The sequence below is a fragment of the Microtus pennsylvanicus genome, chromosome 1 (genome assembly GCF_037038515.1).
Source record: "Microtus pennsylvanicus isolate mMicPen1 chromosome 1, mMicPen1.hap1, whole genome shotgun sequence".
NCBI lineage: Eukaryota > Metazoa > Chordata > Mammalia > Rodentia > Cricetidae > Microtus > Microtus pennsylvanicus.
Genome location: NC_134579.1, coordinates 87,877,245 through 87,899,081, shown reverse-complemented (window position 1 = coordinate 87,899,081; position 21,837 = coordinate 87,877,245). Strand labels below are relative to the sequence as shown.

Here is a 21,837-nt window from a genome sequence, read left to right as displayed (position 1 = left end):
CCAGGCGCCCAAAATGTCTACAAAGCTGCTGTTCAGAAAGCAAGTATGTAATTTGTAAAAAGCTTTGAATCCCAGTGACTTGCTGTTCCCCTTAAAGCCCTTCTAGGATAGCCGCCTTATTTTCACACTAAACCGTGGAGAAAATTCACTAGTTTCTGGCGAGGTTTTGCTCTTTCTACGTAATCCACACATCGTTAAACTCAAATAATGAACTCTGACATTTTTGTGTTATACGAAACTTAAAGCAGCCAGATATTGCTTGCATCCTGAATCCAGGTGCCACAGATCAAGCCAAGAAGCTATCTAAGGAGCCTCTGGAGACAGCTTGGTGGGTAAACATACTGGCTTGCACAAATCTGATCATTTGAAGTTGTTCCCTGGAGCTTTGGTGGGAGGAGAAATGAGTCCCAAATTCTTAAAGGGAAAACCATCTAAACAACTGTGTATTTTAAAATGTTTACCAAAGAAAACCCCTCCACCCACATCCCACCCTTCCTGCTGACACATAGTGGGGCTATGTCTGGAGAGTTGTCTCCTGGGCCTTTTTTATTTTACTGGACACTCGATTCTCTGAGGGTCACAGGTTAACCTTAATCCATCATTAGCCCTGTCACCAGCTACCATCAGGAGCCTACCCTTCCAGTGACCTGGAGCCATGCACAGCTTCTTTTCATGTGACATCAGAATTAATTGGGTTGACGGGGGAAAATGCCACTTTGACCAAGTAGCTACCTTTTCCCCAGATGCTCTCCTCCCACGAACTGCTCTTTTATTGAAATCCCCTCCATCGAGCCTACCAATGTGTCGTTTCATCTTACCACTCCATGTCCTAGAAGGGTCACAATCTGGTTATCAGGACATGAAACGTGGCTTGTATTTAGCAGAGAAACCTGTCAGCCCTCATCTGGTTATACAAAGGGACCGTGAACAGAGACAAACACCCCTAAAAAAGCATCGGGTATGTTTTCTGTTAGATTCATCTCGGTTTTCCTTGTCAATAGCAGGAAATTTGGTTCATCTGCTGCATCAGCTCACATTCTTTGCCAATGCCACTGCTCAGAGCACCATGGAGAAGCTGGGGCCCTGATGCCACACCTTGCCAAGAGATACATGCTAAGCGATTGTTCGAGTGGACAATCACACATTGTTTTGGGCAAGAACACATCCTTTTTCCATAAAATGAACACCTCAAACAACCACAGTAGCTGATGATGGCTCAGGGGTGCTGGTTCAGCAAATACACAATATACGTGAAAGTCAATGTGCCCCGCTCTTGTCAGTGGCACATCCTGCACCTTCCATTGAGAATCACAACCCTAGACAGTTCTATACGATGATCCAGAATCAGTCACAGAACGCTGTGGAAGAGAGAGCAACTGGGTAGAATGGCACTGTTAGGTGTGGTGGGAATTGTCGTCAAGTGCCTGCCCTGTCCTAGATATTACTCAATTATCTAGTGCTCAATTATCTAGAATGACAAACCCCACTTTGGTTAACGATAGTCTCCATAACCTCTGTAAGCAATGAATTACTGATCTGAAAGCAGCGGATGGTACATACACCACCCAGAGTTTTCACTGCAGACTCTTTTCCATTCCTTCCTGCTCAATAGCAAGGTCTACAAGCACATGACAGATCATGGCAACAGCAAGGTTGGAGATGGCACAGCAGACTAGAGCACTGAATACTCTTCCAGCACCTTACATGGTTCCTCAAACCATGTGTATCTCCAGTTCTGGTTGATCAGATGCCCTCTTCAGGCCTTCATGGGTACTGCACACACATGGTGCACATACATACAGGCAAAATACCAGTACACATAAAATTTTAAAAATTGCAAAGGCACATTTTGTTCAAGTTTTAATTTTGAATCAAAATTAGTGCCTCTTTGTGTAATAAAATGAAGAAGACAGAGTATCAGGCATGCATGTGTGCAGGCAGGCAAGCATGTGCTGAGTTATCCATGAAAGCAAAAATCCAGAAAAGATTAGTACAGAAAATCCAAAGTTTCCTATATTTTCTTCAACAGTCTCAGTTTTATAATCTAGAGTCCAATTTTACAATCTAGACTCTCTGTAAGGGAGATGTTTTAAATCCATTCATTAAGAGGAAATTGAGACAGTTTCTGTCTATGTAGCCAATCCTATATATACAAACCCTATGACCTTTGAGACTTCAGTGGCCGGGGGTGGCAAAGAGCGATCCATCACATCAGAATGGAGGTTTGGAAAGCTTCGACAGCATAGTATTTCTAAGTCCCTCTTTTTTTCTTTTTCCATTTTTACATGTGTGTGCTGTGCATGGGTACGTATGTGCCTATGCATATGTATTTGGGCACATGTGTGTGGGTATGCCTACATTTGTGCAGATGGAGGCCCAAGGTTGGTGTCCTGGATCATCTTCAATTGCTTGTCTCATTAATCACTGGGGCAAAATTTCTCAATCAGCACAGGACTCACCCATATGGTCAGCCTCTCTAATTAGCTTGCTCTGGGGAATCCCCTTTTTCTGTCTCCCAGGGCTGGAATTACGGGTTAGTCACTGTGTCTCCCTGCCATTTACATGAGTTAGGGACCCGAACTGTGGTCCTCGTGTTTGCACAGCAAGCACCTTAACCACTGAGCTTCCTTTCCAGACATACATACGTTCATAATACATATATACATACATACATACTTAAAAGTTTTGTTTTGAAAGAGTCTTCTATGATGCTCAGGCTGGCCTAGAACTCACTATGACATGCCTCCACGTCCTGAGTACTGAGATGACAAGTAGGCATCACCACTAGCTGAGAGCGCACATCTGAACACACAGAGAGAAGGGGAGCTCGTAATCAAGATCACATTCTCTTTTTTTATTTTGTATTTTCTGAATTAATTTATTTATTTACCTGTGTGTGCATATGCCATGGTGTGTGCATGTGTGTGCATGCTTGTGTGGGTGTATGCATGTGTGTGTGTGTAGAACCCATTTGACAAACCCCAAATTACTTACATTGCAATTCATAACAGTAATAAGATTACAGTTAGGAAGTAGTAATGAAAATAATTTTATGTTTGGGGGATCACCACAACATTAGGGACTGTATTAAAGGGTCACAGCACTGGGAAGGTTGAGAACCGCTGCCCTGGTCCATACCATGGATGGTTTGCAGGAAGAGGAGACAGATTTCAACCAGAATGTTCTGGTCCAAGGTAGGGAGCGCAGTGGTGCCGCCTGGATTCTTTGGACTGTTTTGGCGGACCTAGGTTCTGTGCTGGGAACCTTCATCTGCTGAGAGAACCTCAGCCTGAGAGCCCATCTCTAGCAATGGGCTAGACAGCAACGGGTCAGTGGCTGGACAACTTTCACCCATTCTCGGTTCTCCATCAAGAGAACATAGCCATGGGCTGCAGAGATGGCTCAGTGGTTAAGAGCATTGCCTGCTCTTCCAAAGGTCCTGAGTTCAATTCCCAGCAACCACATGGTAGCTCACAACCATCTGTAATGGGGTCTGGTGCCCTCTTCTGGCCTGCAGACATACACACAGACAGAATATTGCATACATAATAAATAAATAAATATTAAAAAAAAGAGAGAACATAGCCAGCTCAGCCCAGGCCAAGCAAATGGACTGGACCCAGGGAATGATCAACAAGCAAAGCAACATACACGCACTGGGAGAATTATTGCCACTCCTGAGCATGTTTTTCCAGCCTCTTCCTTTCACACACACACACACACACACACACACACACACACACACACACATGGATGCATGCATGCAGTTCCTAGACGGCTGACAGCAGGCAGCAAGACTCCTGCAAACGCCTCTGAGGCTCCTAAGGATGACCCCAGACACAGCTTGAGGCTGTCAGTCAACACTTACTGAGTGACTACTATGTGCCAGGGCCTGTACTGGTGCCAGAGCAGCAAAGATGGCTCAGAATCAGTTCTTCTGCATAAAGCATTTTCCTTCCTCCCAACGTTGACCTCGTAGGAGATGCCACTCAGATACCGAACAGTTGATACCAAGAAATCTAGAAGACCGCTGATGTCAGCAACCCAAACTATTCACGCTTTGCGCTTAATTAAGCACGTGCTATGTAGTATTGTCAGGCCCAAATTCTTCACTTAACCAAGCAATTCACTGTCATAGAATTTGCTGTACGATTCACAAAAATAGAAGCGTGTATTCAGTGGCAAGCATGAAGCATAGTGAATTATAATTGCATCGATTTTCACAAACAAATATGAAAGGTCCCTTGTGATCATCACCATAGTATCTTCTGAGGGAGTAGGTTAAAATGGCTTCAAATAAGGTCTTTGTTTTGTTTTGTTTTTTAAACAAAGTCTCTTATGCAGCCCTGGCCGACCTGGGTTACATAAGACAGTTATACAGATCAATTGTGCAGGCCAGGCTGGCCTCAAACCCACAGAGATCCTCCTGCCTCCGCCTGCTTCGTAGCACCACGCCTGGCAAAATGAGAGTCTTCTAGGCATGACTCTACTCCAGTTGAAGTCCGGGCAGTGGTGACAGGCTGTGGAACTGGCATGAAAATTAAAGCTGCTCTGATCCATGTTTTTCGTCATGAAACACGAGGAGAAAACACAACATCCCAAATCCTTTGGAGAACATACCTTCCTGTGATCTCTCCTGCCAGGTTTATAGTCAACAGCCTTGCCAAATGGGGACTGGGTCTCACCAGCACATGGGCTACTTCTGGGTCCATGTGCTTGGACTTTAACACACAAAATAGCACCCCTAATAACAACGGTCACAACCCCAAAGAAGCTATATGTCCAAGCTTTAGATTTTACTATCCATAAAAAAATTATATATTTGGTCTCTGAGTTTGTCGGTTCAGGATAGCTAAAGAAAAACTGAAATTTCTGAAGATTGGCATTCTTGTCCATTTGCCGGACAAGTGACTGTGTGTGGAAAATGCCTTACATAGCAGGTTGTCCCCTCCCCGTTCTGAGGGCAGGGGACAGACACTGGGTGAGGAAGAGAATCTACACCAACAACATGGGTGAAACACTCCTTAGTCTCAAGAAGTCACAGGTACTCAAATTCTATCCCAGGTTAAACACTGTTACTCAGTCTGCAAGCCTGCCACCTCCCCCAGCTCTAGAAGAATTCCCTGCACGGATGATTCTAGGACTATGAAATCTTTCTTTATAAAGACAGTATCGCAGGAAGATCTGGCCCTGCAGAAGGTGGTGAGTGAAGAAGAACTTTAAACAGTATTTTCTCAAAAGACGACCACAGCATTAAGCACAGACGAAGCACAGAGGAAGCTGCCTTTTCACCCACTTAAATGCGGCTGGTTTCCCAATGCTAACCTAGAAAGCAGCGGCAAACAGCAGCGTGATGACTCCCACTCGTTATCATTTCCATCTAAAGCATGACCGCATCGGCTGCATTTTCCAGCAATTTCCTTGGAGCAAAAGCTAAAAGTCCTCAGTAGGTGGCAGGATAGGGTTTGTCTCTGGAGTCTCACAAATTTCTCCGTCTGCTCTGATGAAACAGTGGCTGTCCCTTTCGGCGGATTAGGACAAACACGTTAATGCTATTTTCTCTTCTTGACTTATTGCAGGTCTGAACATCTCAAGACAGAGAGGGGGAGACAGACGCGAGATGCAGTGGAGGACAGCTCAGTGAGCGTTGCCCAGTGTCCAGCCCAACACAACACACACACATAAACACACTCAAACATACACTTATAGAAATATACACACACACTCACACACACATACACACACACATATATACACATACACATACTCACACATATATACACATACACACACTCACACATATATACACATACACACCTACACAAACACACATACATACAAATATACATACACATGTACACACACAAACATGCATACACATATATACATACACCATAAACATATACACATATATACAGACATACACCATAAACATACATACATATACACATACACACATATATCACAAACATACATAAATATACACATGCACACAAACATACATACATATACACAATCATACAAACATACACTTACACATATATACACACATACATATATATATACATACACACCTACACAAACATACATACACATATATACATACATACAAAGATACATCCATATACACAATCATACAAACATACATATACATATATGCATACATACACCATAAACATACATACATATACACATGCACACAAACATACATACACACAACCTTCTAGTGTCATTCACTGTACAAGGACTCAAGCAGGAAAATCATCCCAGCTGGAAAACAAGAGCCTCTAGCAAAGACTTTTGAACTATTATCTTCCCGCAGATGCACTAGGTTTTTATTCTAATCCCTAAAAACAAAATGTGCTGTCTTTTCTCGAATCCCAAGGCTTCCCCGGTCAAGCTATTTTAGGAAAATGTTGGGAAGACGGCTGATTTTGAAATCGAGAGGCAAGTATTTTCATTCCAGCCTGGCTGATCCACAGTGTGTAGCTCCTAGCAAGTCATCCAATTGTCTCAGTGTCAGGGTTCCAAATCCAAAGCTCAGAGTGCCTGTGTTGGATGGTTACCAAGAAGCCTGCAGAGTCTGGATCCCTTCCTCCTCCTCTGAGAGGCAGAGTGAGCATTCTCCCTCACTCCAGGCCACAGAACATCTGCCTTTACGGTATGACACACTTCTGAAGCTTTTCCCGTAACTTTTCTCACAGGTACACCGGCCCCGCCCCTGCTTCACCCCTGGCAAGCAACAAGTCTCTGAGGGTGCAGGGTATAGAAGGTGCCAGAGGAGCATGGGATTCCTGGAAACTGTCAGCGAGCAGCCCTGGCTCTCACTGCTGACCCTCCTCATGAGAATTTGCTGCCACCCTCGGTCACGACCCTTTGTACTCTCAACTAGTTTAAGGCCAGGTCTTCAAGGGCAGTTCGGAAGGCCATGTCACGCCATATCCATAGAGGCTTTGGGGATCCTATTCTGATATTTCTGTGAGCGCTCTTAACTACCCATGGTAAGAAAACCCACAGGAAGAAAAGTCCGCCTTGATCGAGATCTCAACTGTGTCTTTCACACACAGCAGTGAAATCTCCCAAGGCCACTTTAAGATGGAGTAGCAGTGGCTTCTCACATTCCTTGAGGATGGCAAAACTCCAAGGACAGACTGACTTGGAGGCCCAGGGAAAACAAACACCCCCTCCTGCAACCCTAAGAAGGCGCTTTCTCCTCTGCTTTGCCCCTAGATTGCAACACACCAAGAGGGAATTCGGTGTCTGGTGAAAGAGGGTTCAAACAACACCAGCTCTACATACCACTTAAGACAAGTGTTCTGTTTACCCACTTTCCTAGAAGCTTTGTGATACCCCAAGGAGAATTCCTGCACCCTGTTTCCACTTGGCATCCATCTGGTGGCAAGGAAGATGGACTCATCCTGCTCGGCTGGTGGAAATCACTTAGAGTTGTGAGGACCATCATATGTCTGGGATAGAGTGAAAGGAGATACGCAGTGAAAGTGCTTGACAGTTGGGATCCAAGGTACTTCATCCCCGTACACATACACACACACACACACACACACACACACGCACGCACGCACACACACACGCACGCACGCACATGCGCACACATGAGCACACACGCACACACATGCACATGCACACGCACACACACGCACGCTCCTCTGTCCCTAGAGAAGAGGGTCAAAGGTCAAGGACCCATGAGCTAAGACCTCAAGAAACTATACAGCTGCTACCGGGCAGGGTTGCATACACTTTTAATCCCAGCACTCAGGAGTCACAGGCAGAAGGATCTCTGTGAGTTCAAGGCCAGCCTGGTCTGTAAAATGAGTTCTAGCATAGCCAGGGCTACATAGTGGGACTCTATCTGGAAAAGGAGGAGGAGGAGAGGGAAGGGAAGGTGGTGATGGCAGCAGCAGCAGCAGCTACAAAGTGGCTGATGCTCGGATTCCAGGACACTGGAGCTCGGATTCCAGGGCACTGGAGTCACAGTAATCCTAAGAGGCGGCTGTGCCAACTCAGCATGCCAGGCTAAGCCTGGTCTGTGTGCTACACACATGATTTATGAATGGGAACCTCGTCCCATAGGTCAACATAGTGTCATTCCCAAGTATCATTGTAAGGGCCAAGATGTTACTTAGCACTCGGTATTATGTATCAGTCACGATAATTTTCTTGGCCAAACGCCAATCAAGACAGAAAAGCAAAGCGGAAGTGTCAAATGGTGCTGCCCCTCCCCTCAGAAAAGGCTGCCTCCCCCTCGGGAATCTGGGCCAGGACTACCTTTGAGCAACAGAATGTCACAGAGTGATGTGGGAATTCCAAAATGCAGGTCTTCAGACGTGTCACAGTCTGTACTGCAGGAATGTTCCGGCCTCCGTGTGAGAGCCCCAGCTGCACTGTTGAGTCAGGAAAGGCCACAGGGGTGGGGGGCAGTGCTGAGGTCTCACTGAACCGGCCATGGACTCTGGATGACCAGGTGACTCAGGTGAGACCTCAAGGGAACCCCCAGGAGAGTCCCCGCATATCTAACCTGTGGCACTCTGAGATGCACGGAACTGACACGGGCTGCCAAGTCTGGGGACAGCTCGCTATGCTGCCACAGATGGCAGACACAATGGCCCCCACCCTGCAGAGGCCAGAGGCTGCATGCTCTGTCTGAGGATAACAGGGCCACCCATTATCACACCAAACACCCGAGGATTCCTAGTGCTCTCAAGGAGAGGGAAGCCACATGGACATCTGGTGCCTCACAGGAATTCCAGCGTCGCGATTCCCAGGCAGTGACTTTTGACAATGAAGATCCCACCATGACGTGCCAGCATATTTTTCTAGCAGGTAGTCAAGAGCACTGACCCCAGCTGAGGAGACAGAGACAGGGAGGTACCCTAGTGAACCAATCTTCAGGTAGCTCCAAGTAGCATCTTAATGGGACAACTGGAATGACAAGGGATTGGACTGCAGTCCTGTGGGTGACCTGGATGGGCTGATAGTTTGACCAGGACTAGTGTGGAACTAGAGAAAAGGCTGAGTGTCGTGTAAAATAAGAGGGGGGGTTCGAGGTACTGTTAGCAGTGTTGTTGAAATCTGCATCCAGCTCCCGACTGTGCATCCGCTGCACAACCACCACAGCAGTCCAATCTCAGAACAAAACTGACTTCGGCACATTGGTTGGGTACCTGACTTGCCCTTGCTGTCTAGGGATTTCTTCTGTCACAATTCTCTGATACATTCTCTTTCTGGTGGGACCCCTCTGAGACGGTTTCCTCCCCCTCAGTCTAGACATGATTTATTTAGTGTCTGTTACAGATCAACACCAGTGTAGTGGCCTCCCACATGGCCAGGCCTAGGCTGTGTTCCTCAGGTCCCCTTCTAGGCCAGGTGTGTCAGCCACTCCCAGAGTTTGTTAGAAAAGCACACTGCTAAGGGCGAGGAGATGGCGCAGCTGGGATAGCGCTTGCAGAGAAATTTTGAGGGCCAGAGTCTAATCAAAGTGCTTAAGGCCACTGATCCACCTCTTCAGCCCCAAATTTGCAATTATTGATCCCCGCTGGGGACTGGAATCCTCTGGAGTTTTTTTTTTCTTTTTTTCAAGACAGGGTTTCTCTGTGACTTTGGAGCCTGTCTTGGAACTAGCTCCTGTAGACCAGGGGTTTTTAAATGAGCAATGCTGGGGTCCCACCTAAAACACAGAGTAAAGTTGGTCACGAGTGCAGAGCTGGCAGGCCAGTTCTTCCAGCTCCCAAAGTAATCTAACAAAGAGCCCAGGCTGAGGACCTGGGTTCTGAAGAATCGAAGGGTCCCCAGTAATCTTTTGGCAGTCTGAGTCCTTCCTATCAGGGTTTTGCTGAAGGTGGCCTTGAATTTAAGTGATTTTATATTTGTGTATAATAAAAGCAAGGTTTTTCGGTCATAGCAGGATCACTTGAGGCCTCTTGCAACAAAAGAGTCTGGCAATTGTTACAAGTGTGTTTCTGTAGACCACATGGGTGGGTCTGTGAGCAAAAGGAAATCCCAGGGAGACCCCACCCACGCAATGGAAGGATAGAAGCCCTGCTGACAAGTGCCTGGGAGACAGACTAAAGCATTTGCCAGGACTGTGCCATTGTGGAGTCAGGCAGCGAGCAGACACCAAAGGCACTAGTCTCCCTGTCTGAGGGAGACCACGGCAGCCACATTACCAGGCAGCGATGCCCCCCTTCACAGCCAAATGGTCCAGGAAAGGGCACTTAGGTACTGAGGTTCATTCCAGTGTTTGGAAGCAATGCCTCAGAGAGCTTCATTTCTGGCTAAAGCTTGGCCAGTTACCGCCGTTTTTGCCATTCTCCACCATATCTGTGCTTTTGAAGACGTCGATTTTGTCTTCCACGATTCGGCTAGTCATGGCTTCCTTGGGATGACAACGGCTGTCTGCTTGGATTAGAGGTCCCGGCTAAGTCTGTGAGAAGAGGCTAGAAATAGGCCGAAGGAGTCCCACACTGGCCACAGACCTATGTGGGAGCCAGGAGAGGCCTGTGACTAGCCTGACCTTTGTCTCCTCTGTCACACAGCCAAAGGCTACCACTAGGGTGTGAGGGAAGAGAGACACTGAACCCTGGCACTGGAGCTGACCATAACCCCTTCACTAAAACCCACGCGTCTCCATTTTAAATGTGGAAACTAAAGAGTACCTAGGGATCGACAGTGACCAACTCTGATGCGATGTGTGTGTGTGTGTGTGTGTACGCGTGTGTGCACATGTGCATGAACATGCACGTGTGCGTGAACACGCATCTGAGGCTGCTGCCATAGGACACGTGTTGAGAAGCATGTTGGGGTGTTGATATGTGTGTGCAGCGTGGGGGTGGGGTAGAGGAAGGGATCGATTTTCACTCTAACTGTGGATGTAAGTTTGCCTTTTTAAAAAAAATTCAACAATTGTACTTTTATTGTCAACTATTTTCTGATTGTTTCTTTGCATTTAATTTTTAATAAAAAAAATTGATGTGCACGTGTCTGTTTGAGTGTCAGCTTCTGTATGGGTAACTTCAGAGATTAGAAGGCGCTGGATCTTCAGGAGCTGGAGGTGGCTGTGAGCCACCCATCGCGGCGGCTGGAACTGAGCTCCGGATCTTTGGAAGAGCAACTGCTCTTGTTCACTGAGTCATGGCTCTAACCCTTCATCTCCTTTTCATTTTTAACTGAGAAAATCATCACATATTTATGCGGTAAAGTGTGGTGTTCGACACGCATATAGCTGGGGAAAGCAATCCCATTAAATAATCCCATACAACCGAGGCCTAGCGGGCAGGCAAAAACACGTGAAAGAACGGGAATGAATGCAGCCCTGGCTCTGAGAGGCGACGTGGAATGGCACCGGTTCTGAAGGATCAAAGAAGACAGACACAGGCTCTTCCCCCAAAGAGGAAGGACGGAGACACCTGACGTACAAAGAGTGCAGGGGAGTGACTCGACAGGAGAGGGACACTACAGGAGGCTGCATATCCGGGTCCCAGGAGGGCAGGAAGAGGCCTCGTTCTGTCCAGATGCCCCAGCAGGAGCTGCCCTGCTGCGCTGGGTTTCTCAGGTAGGGAGGAAGGGATGGGGAAGGAGACAATGATCTAGCAAGAGGAAGCAGCTCAGCAGCAGGAAGGCCCATTGGAAGGAGGGTAATTCCTTTGACAGGGGCAGAACTAGCCTAGATGGAGCAGATGTGGAGGGACCCAAAGACAGATTTTTAGCAGCGCCAAAACCACAGCTATCCCAAAGAGGGAGCCCAAAGGACTCCCGGGAAAAATTAATCTTAGCATAAATATTTTCATGGGTTTTTAAGCAGTGATTTTTCTTTTTTGTAGTTCTTCATTTAAACCTCTTATGGGCTTTGATAAAAGACAAGTTCATGCTTAAGATGTTGGGAAGGTAGCTTAATGGTAGAGCCCTTGTCTAGCCCGTGACAGATCCTAGGCTTAATATCCAGCAACACAAGATTCTACTACTACTACTATTATTATATTACTATTATTATTATAAATAAGCAAATAGATATGGTTTAGAAAAAATTGGATTAAATGCTAACTCAACAAATGTCTGGATATCCCCACTTGGTCTGTGGTAGAGCAAATACATAAAATGAAGAAGAAATGATGGCGGTGGGGTAGCCTGAAGAGTGTCTTCCTGGGTCTGCCTGGGCTGAGGAAACATCACAAAACTACCTTCTCAGTTCCTGAAGCTGGGTCACTGAGGGCCCATGTGAGAGACAGATCAGGTCTCCTCCCAAAAAGCCTGACTTGGAAGACAGAGGCAGCAATCAGAAAGGGTCTTCAAGCATCCAGGTTTGCAGAAGCCGATGGGAAATGCCCAGAAATTCTTGACATCCCCCCCCATATCCGCCCTGCAACAATGCAGGAAATCTAGCCACTATCTTCAGTCGACTGAGGAGAACCGTTTCCTTAAGCACACCCCCACACCCCCGACGGTGCTGCAAAGGCAGAGGCTTTGCTCTCCAGATCTCCCTCAAATACACCATTCCCCCATTTCCTTCCTTCAGTCTGGTATGGAGTCCAGCAATTTAACCAGCAGCAGGCAGAGTCCACGGCACCCACCGCATTCTGCCTTCACAGCAATCCTGGGAAGCGCCTGGCAGAGGCCCCGTTGTTCCTCTGGTCCTCCGTTCCTCCGGAGACACTCAGCAGAAGGAAGCCAGCACACAGGATAGTTTGTTCAACTCTCTTAAGCTAAACCTAATGGGCCAGATGATTTTATGCTTTCAGCCACTCACAGTAATATATTTTTACTTAAAATAAAAAAACAAAGCCCGTGGCGATCTTCCAATAGCCTCCCTCCTCTGTGCACCATATCAAGCTACATTGAAAAATGGTTTTTACCTTCAATTACCTCACATCACCTAGCTTGGGCTGAACCAATTCCCAGGTACCATCAGCTAGCGGAGGGATGGATGGCTTGCACTCTCTTCCTAGCCTCGGGCTCACTCCCACAGCCAATTAAAAACAACACAAAAATACTCTGTTGTTTGTTTTCTCTTAACTCAACTGCACCAGGCAAGGAAAAGACCAGCCACAGTCCCACTGTATTCCTTCCAGGGAATCACTTTCTCAAAGGGGTGGGTGTCATTAGAAAGCCTTTTTCCTCCCCTTTTTGGTGATATATCACTTCAAGTTCTATCTGATACACATTGAAAGATTTAGAAATGTCTCCATAGTTTTGGAGAGGGAAAATAAGTAATTATTTGATTTGTCTTTTAAAGTCACAAAAAATAATGGGTTCAATTATCAAATAGGCAGTTTGGTAGCCTTGTCGGAGTCTGAAACAGTTTGAGAACATAGCTGGTTTAAAAAAACAATTAAATGCTAATGTTTCTTTAAAACCAAAAAATACATAGGGGATTAAAGTGACTGATGGCCTCAGAAAAGACCTCGTCTCTTTTCCTAATTGCACATTCTGCTTGGGGTGCAGGAGGCCCAAGCAAATGATCTGGTGGTATCCTGCATCAGCTCACCCCTTGCAAAAGGAAGCCCACTAAAGACCCAGTTGATTGGTTGGTCTAGAACATTCTACCAGAGAAGATGAGTTGTGAGACCTGCTGAGAGGCCTAGCTCGCCAGCCACTGTGTCCAAGGGCTTAGCACCCACTAACATGTTAACATGTATAATAATGGAGGGGAGCAGAGAGAACAGAAAGACCCCATTCTGTTCGTTTCTTGGAATTTATTCATTGAATTTTATAGTTGGAAAGGAGCTTTAGAAATCAGTCATATTTTTAGGCCGGTGGTGGTGGCACACACCTTTAATCCCAGCACTGGAGAGGCAGAGACAGGCTGACCTCTGATACTGAGACCAGCCTGGTTTACAGAGCAAGTTTCAGGACAGCCAGGGCTACACAGGGGAACTGTTTAGAAAAATCAAAAGACAAACAAAAACAACAACAGCAAAACAACTGTTTTTTTTTAATTTCTGCATTTTTAGAAGAAAAATACTAACTGGGGATCACTTGAAAAGAAACTATATAGCCTATTAAAGACTTTCAATCATAAAAAATTAATGTTGCACACTTAAAAAAAAGAAGAAACTAGACAGCCAACACAGTTCCCAGTTTATCTGCAAGATGATCAGTTGATCAATCAGACGATTGACCGGAAAACAACATGGACCCACAAGGGTTCTAAGTAATGATCATTTAAAATATGCAGTTTTGGGGAAAGTTTGGCTCTGTTAGCCTTGGAGAAAACAACAGAAATCACTATGGAAAATGATACTAGTAAGTAATATGAGGAAGGTATTATATTCAGTTTGGGAAGAGGTATGATTATTAATTTATAGTTCAGGCTCACTTTAATTTGCCCCATAACCAATGTCCACGCTAGGTTAGACCGCCCTCTGCTTTAAGCCCTGAGTTCTAGAGTTACAGACAAGGACCTCACATCTGTATAACATTATTTGATACTTTACATTTGAACTTAGAGTTACTATTGGGAGTACCCCTCCGTTACTATAACTTAACTATTTCTAATTAGTTGTACCAACCTAAACAGCAGTTGCTTGAAGAAAAGTAAGGAAGGGGAGGGAGAGAGGGAGAGGGAGGGAGGGTGAGGGAGGAAAGAAGGGAGGGAGGAGGGAGAGAGGGAGGGAGGGAGGGAGGGAGGGAGAGAGAGAGAGAGAGAGAGAGAGAGAGAGAGAGAGAGAGAGAGAGAGAGAGAGAGTCAGTCTAATCAAGGGTGTGGTGCCTTAAATCTTAAACAGAAGACAGGTAACTTTTATAAAAACAGTGGTCTCGATGCAGAGCGGACCCGAAAGTGCGGGAATTACGGCGTCCGTCCGTCTGTAACGAGTAGTAAGTACTCAGGATATTACAATGACGCAGCTCAGCGCCCAGCGAGCGCTCCAAGGCGGCTCCCAATAAACCCGCAGTCAGACCCTCTCACATTCCCGTACAGCCTCACTCTGCCTCCGCTGTTCTCAAATACAGAAAAAATTACGCTTAGCTAAAACCAAGCACGCTTTAAAAACAGAAAATAAAGACAGGTGAGTGAAGGAGAAAATCCAATAAAACATATGATTTTTCCCCTCTGTAGTTTGGAGGTTCAAAGTAATTTTTTAACCTAGTTTTACCTTTACATAATAAATTACTATTTAAACTCTCTAAGCAATTATATTTTCATATAAACAGCTTTCCCAAAATATTCGTGAAATTGAAAATAAAATATTTAATATCATTATTTTAGCACTACCCACATGGAGTTCTACTTTGTCAACCCCTGCTCATTACTTTGAAACGACAGCCAGTCTTGCACATTCCAAAGGGCTAATTTTTACTGTTTAACCTAGCTGCGGGACATTACAATTCTTCCTGACTTTTTCCTGTCTTCTTTCCCAAACAAGTGACTTTAAAGAAAGACTTTCTCGCGCTCTCATATCTGACTCTGCGGAAAGGGACCGCCGTGGACCTTTCGCCACTCCCGCCCGCAGCGCTGGGACCTGGAGTTGGAGCTCCCAAGGTCCGTCCAGCTTTGGCCTCTGAATGGCAACGGCTCCATCACGGTAAATGCTCTTCAAATCTGTTGGTCCCTGATCGGTCCACCGCGGGTTTTTCACGTTCCAAAGAAAGCTGATTTAGGAGGTGAGCATACCTCACCAATTCCTCAAGCTACATCTTTTGGTTCTGGACTCATAGCCTAAAGACAGGGCTTACGATTCCGAAATCTGAAGCTGTCTAGCCTAAGCTGCCCTGGTAGTTCAGGGTCGCTAAGGCCGGCGACCGGGACCTCCCACCCGGCCCGCTCCCGCGGAGGCCCCACCCGGGAGACGGCGCTCAGCGAACCTCTGAGAAGAACCGGCGCTGACTTGAGAATTCCCCAACTTCCCTGGGACGGTCCCAAACGGGTCTGGGAAATCAGAGCTGGCCCTCTTCTGGGGTCCCTCCGCTCGCCGCCGGCACGCGACCCTCCCCAAATTTGTTCTCCTCCTCAGCTCTAGTGGCACGAGATTACGGAGTTACGAGCATCTCTAATGCCCCCTCCTCTGTCCACCCCACCGCAGCCTCTATTTCTTGCTTGCTCCAGACAGCCCTTGAGGACCTAGCCACTGTCTGGGAGAAAGCTCTGGGTGTCTGAAAGGTCCACGGGCACCCAGAGTCTAGAGAAGGCGACCCTATCCGGTAGCCCGGCAGGAGACTAGCGACTCCGGCTGCAACCGGCAACCCGACTGTGACCCCAGATCTAAGGTGAGTCTGGACGGTGATGCCCGCCGGCCCAGGCCAGCCACTTCCAGCGGCGTTCACTCCGGAAGGTTTTTTTTTTTAAAAAAAAGTGTGTCCCACCACTGCAACAAGTGTCCTCAGCTCCCGCTGGAGCTCGCTTCCCGGGCTGCTGCCCGGCTCCGCCGGAACATCATCCCACGGCTGCCCATCCCCGCCCAGCTCCGACTCAGGGTCTCTGGCGCGCCTCACCTGTGAGAAGCAAACAGCCGAGCAGCGCGCACAGCAGGACCGCGGTGTGCCAGCAGCTGACCATGGTGAGCGCGACGCGGCCTGCTGGCCCGGTGCCCGCGCTCTACGAGGCCGACAGCGCAGCCGCCCGAGCCGGTCCCCTGGCTCTCCTGCCTGGCGCCGCGAGAGCCCTTCTCCGCGCCTGCAGCCGAGGTCCCCCTCTTCGCCGTCCGGCGTCCGCTAGCCTCTGCGCTCGAGCCCCGGAGCCCGCTCTGAGCCGCCGCCGCCACTACCACCGGGGAATGTCCGCCACCGCGCTCGGAGCCTCCTGCGGACCTCGCTGAAGTGCAGCCGAGGGCGGGGGCGATTTATAACCTTCCCCAGCCCACTTCCTACCCCGGCACCTCCTTCCAGTGACGTCAAGGGGTCCCCCACCCCTCATCCGCCTCCCCACCTACCCTCTTCTTCCTCCCGGAGGGGCGGGGGCCGGCGAGGGCGGGTGGCCCGGAGCAGGAGCGCGCGTGCGGAGGAGCTGGGAGCACGGGTCTCCCGGCAGGTTCGCAGGTTCAGGGTTCTTGCTCCGTGCCCTCCAGCCCCCGCCCCTCCTGCCCATCGCTCTCAGGAAATCCTTGCCCGGTTCCCTCCACCAGGCTTACTCAGCTCTGGGGACCGCCCGAAACTGAGGAGGGGACCGGCTAAGTGCACCGCCCTGCCCCTGGGGCGGGAAGTCTTATCCTAGGGAAGCTGGCCGCGCCTCCGCAACGGTGTCCCTGGCACCGAGGAACGAGGCGCAGTCGGACGCTCTCCCGAACGGTCCCGCCGATCTCTGACCCGGCCGGGCCAGAGTGTCCCCAGACGGCGAAGGAAGGCGCCAGAGACCCTCCACGTAAGGCACTGGGACCCGGAGCGTCCGAAAAAACCGGACGCTTTGCCAGGGCACCTTCGGAAAGAGTGCGAGTCGCGCAGGTCCCAGGGGAGGGAGCCTGTGTCTTTTTCGGCTGCATTAATGCACCCGCCCAAGTCATTTCCTCAACCTTCTGCTTCCTAGAAGCAAAACAAGGAATAGCGTGTTACCTTTTTAAAAAGACAAGACGTGAAACATGCTCCTGCAACTTGTGAGCGCCAAGAACTTGAACTCTGTGTCTGAAATGCTGGATGGAAAAGAAATCTCTTTGGTGGGCGCTGACTAGCCAAGATGACTGACCTGAATGTTCTTGGAACAAACACGGGTGAAATTAACTTGAGGCACTAGATCATTTATGATGACACTGATTCCACGTTCTTCCTCAATTATGTGTCCATTAACTCAAAGCTGAAGTCGTCCCGGCCTCCACGGACCAGCCCAGTCCTGTCCTTGTAAATAACGCAGGTTTGAAAAAAAAAATAGCTCACTGGAACCTGCCAGATGTCCATGTTAAAATCGCTCCTAAATGGGATCAGAGGCTTTTCCTGAAGGTCTAGACTAAATATCCATCAGGGAAGGTTGCTCAACCTGAGTTGCCTTACTGCTAAGAGTTTCGGGCCACCACCACCCGCAGCTCCACATAGGCACCTGGAGCCCCTGCGGAGCTCCAGCTAGCGACATTCCTCTCTCCAACTTGGTCCAGGAGAAAAAGAAAGGCCGCTATGAGCCGCAGCTCACCTGCAGGGTCGCCCATTGGATTCTGATTCCCCTATATCACTCCACTAGGGTCGGCGCTCCTGCGCCCTGCCTCCAGTGCCCCATTCTTACCGAGAATCACGCTCGGAATGGCCAGCCACTACAAATAGTTAGTTATTCTCCCCCCACTGACTCTCCAGCCCCAGACAGTTTGAGACACACCCACAGCTTCAGACTGTCCCTCTGTCTCTCCTTGGAGCTCTTGTCACGCCCACACATCTTCCACGAAATCGGTAAGGCCCTTAAGCAGCAGCAGGTGTTTGGACTGGGGAGCGCTTGTCAGTGGAAAGCCTGCGGCTGGAGGGGATTGGCGTGCGCTGAGCAGGCTGACAAATCAAGAAGCCAGGAGGTTCACAACGCAGGAGGGCTGTGGAGTCCGCCACCGGCACAGAAAACAGGCTTGGCCACAGTAGGGGAAGACCAGGGAGGGGCACTAGTGACTTGCAGGGTGTGGGGAGCGCCCCAAGTACATCCCGCAAAGGTTTAGTTTAACACGTTTGTTTTCAAAAGATTTTTTTTGACATTTTTAAATACTCAAGAAGACACGAGCCTGTTGCCAGAAGTGATCCCACAATGAGTTTATGAAGCCAGACAGGTATTTGATTGACAGCCAAAACAATCTATAACCTGAGATGTGCATCAGTGATACTAAACTATTGCTCAGTTAGCTAAGACTGATGGACTCATACTTGGATCTAACTTGGATTTGTATACTACGGTCCTCCAGAAGTTCCTCCTTTGAAAAGTCCCAGGCTTTTAATTACAGCCAGCAATTTCCTCACTGCCACTTCTTCTGTAGGATGCATCGATTGTGTTTTTATTGTTATTATAAAGAATTTTAAAATGACACAAACTGTTTCATTGGTGATTTCAATTCCACTTTGATGTGGAGAATAAAGGAGTGAGACTTAGCCCTCCCCCCACAGAGAGCTAACACCTTTGAATTCATGGGCTACAGGACTCTTCAAACTAAACCACTCATGAAAGAGGTTCAGTAGATCCTCCTGATGGGAAAGATCAAATTCAACACGCTTGGTATGTGTGAAAGACTATTTGCAGTAGATTATCTGCTTGCTTCCTGCTCATGTACAAAAGAACATTTCATCTCCTGCTTGCCTGGCAAAATCAGACACTCTCTCGTGTTATCAGCCACATTCTCTCGACGTTTCTTTCTTGTCCCTATTCAAGAAGGCGCTGCTGTCCAGTCAACAGCTTAAATATTCAAGACTGAACATGAGGGTTGGGGCAGCATCTGTAAGAGTGACAGGCGAGGAACTCAGCTGATCTTCCTACCAAAAAAAGGCAAGGACACACTAAGCTTGGGTGTTGGGGAATCCCCCATCAGTATACAACACAGAGCTTACTTACAAGCAGCTGATGATCTTAGCAAACCCTTCTGCTTCGTTGGAAGAAAAACAGACAAACACACCTCTTAGGACATCTTCTCGAGGCAGAGAGGCTCTTCGGTCTAAGCACAGCCTTCCACATCTCTTGCAGGAAGTTCGATGAGCGCCCAGACCAGGTAGATCTTTATTGATCAGAAATGGATCAGCTCGCTAGAACAACAACAACCATAGTCTTGTTTATTTCAGTCACCCAGCAGCAGGCCATGGGACCCCTAAAGTGCACAAGGCCCTCCTCTTCGTGGCTCTGATAACCCCTCACAAACACGACTTCATCTCCAGGCTCCCTGGCTGTGGCTCCTTGACCACTGCTCAAATGACATGGTCTAGAGAATTGCCCCAGTTTCCCTTGGAAGAGTCCATCTTATTAACATTCTGCAGGTAACATATGCGCAGGACTGAGCAAGCATCACGACCGCGATCTCCCTTCTCTTAAAGTTAAGGATTTCCTTTTTGCTTTATAGACAGGGTCTCACTATGTAACCTTAGCTGTCCTTGAGTTCACTATGTAGACCGGATTGGCCTCAAACTCACAGGATCTGCCTGCCTCTGCCTCCCTAGTGTGGGGATTAAAAGCATGACCCACCATATCTAGCTAAGACTGATTGATTATGTGCTTAGTTATTTTTAGTTGAGAAGAGAGTGAGAACAGTGGGTGTCAGTTCAGGTACCCACAAAAAGTTAAGTTTTCCTTCTGAGCAAGGAGAAAAGGTTATGGAAAGGGCCAGTGATAGGAAAAGTGGGTTAGGGGTTCAGTACACTAGGAGGATGGAAGCTCAGGGAAACGAGCAGCCAGACACCTCCCCCACCTGCACGTGCACAGCCTCTGCTTCTGCTGGCACTGTCCAGAGATCATGGGCCCCAAGACACCCTCCATCCTGTGAAAAACTTTCCTCCGCGGCTGCCTTCCCTGGCCAGGCTGGCGCTGGTGTTGTCGATGAGATCTTTGGGTTTATTCGGCTCTGACTGTTCTTCTTGGATGCTGCTTGCCCAGCTCTGGACTCCTTTTTCGCTCCGCTCCTCCTCCTCCTCCCAAGGGCCATGAAAGGTCCCCTGTAGCTGTGTCACCGCCACCTGAGCTCAAAGCAGTCTCCTCAGTGGACATCTTCATGTGATGTGGGAGTGTCATATCAATCTGTTGATTTCATTTGTTAGTTAATAAAGAAACTGCTTGGCCTGATAGGGTAGAACATAGGTGGGTGGAGTAAACAGAACAGAATGCTGGGAGGAAGAGGAAGTGAGCCAGAAGCCATGCCCCTCCTCTCCAGGGCAGGCGTGAGGAAGCAAGCCACCAGGTCAAACATATCTTTCCCAAGCTTTCTCAGGCTTTATGTGGAAGCAGTTGTCCACATGGGCGCCATTCTGTTGAAGGAGATGTGGGCTGCGTTCCTGCCACCCAGCTCCCAGCCACCTGGCTAGCTTATGCCCCAAAATAACAACACACAAACTGTATTCATATAAACACTGCTTGGCCCATTTCTATTAATGTGTGTAGCACCACGAGGTGCACTTACCAGGAAGATTCTAGCCTATGTCCTTCCTGGGTCGGAGCTTCATTGCATCTGCCCTGGAGAGGAGAGGCGTGGTGTCTGAGCTCACTTCCCTTCTTCCCAGCATTCTGTTCTGTCTACTCCACCCACTTATGTTCTGACCTATCGGGCCAAGCAGTTTTCTTTATTAATTAACCAATGACCTTCCCACATCATTCATGTCTAGGTCTCACAGAGCTTGCTCTTGACTGAGACTCCTGTAATTTTTCCAGAAGGGTAGCCATTGCCTGCTTGCTTCTTCAGGCAACCTATCTGCATGATTCCCAGCGGACCCTCATCTACACGCTCCTACCATAGTCCTTCCTCCTTTCAGCATGTCCAGTGGCCCACTGAACTCTTTTGGCCTCTGGTTCTTCCATCCAGTAGATTTCTACTTCTCTTGCTGATAACCAGTCATAAATATGACAGCAAGCTTTCTGGATTGTCCTTATAACCACAGGCTAGTTGCTTCCAACTCACATACTCTTGGCTCGTAATAAACTTTACATTTTCTTGCTTTAGATTCATTAGCTAGCGTTAGAGCCAAAGAGTTTAGTATGAGAGTGAATGAATAAGAGGCCTGAGGAAGCTTTGGATTATGGAAAGACACTTAAGAGAGGCTGCATGAAACAAATCATCAGCCGCTGTGTTTGGCACATGCCTTTAATCCTAACAGAGGTGGCTGGATCTCTGAGTTCAAGGCCAGGGCCAGCCTGGTTTACAGAGTAAGTTCCAGGACAGACAGGGTTACACAGAGAAACCCTATCTTAAAAAAAAAAAAAAAACAAAACAAACAAAAACGAAGAAGAAGAAGAAGAAGAAG

General features: G+C 47.9%; 1 protein-coding gene across 1 annotated transcript in view; it reads right to left on the bottom strand.

Annotated features, from left to right (window-relative positions):
* The window catches only part of Flt1 (fms related receptor tyrosine kinase 1), a 162,461-nt gene extending 145,699 nt beyond the window's left edge, over positions 1-16,762 (bottom strand). Inside the window, exon 1 of the mRNA XM_075972009.1 lies at positions 16,444-16,762. Within this exon, the coding sequence (XP_075828124.1) occupies positions 16,444-16,507 (64 nt within the window). The 5' untranslated portion in view covers positions 16,508-16,762. The remainder of the gene's footprint in view (positions 1-16,443) is intronic.
* Between the last annotated feature and the right edge of the window lie 5,075 nt (positions 16,763-21,837).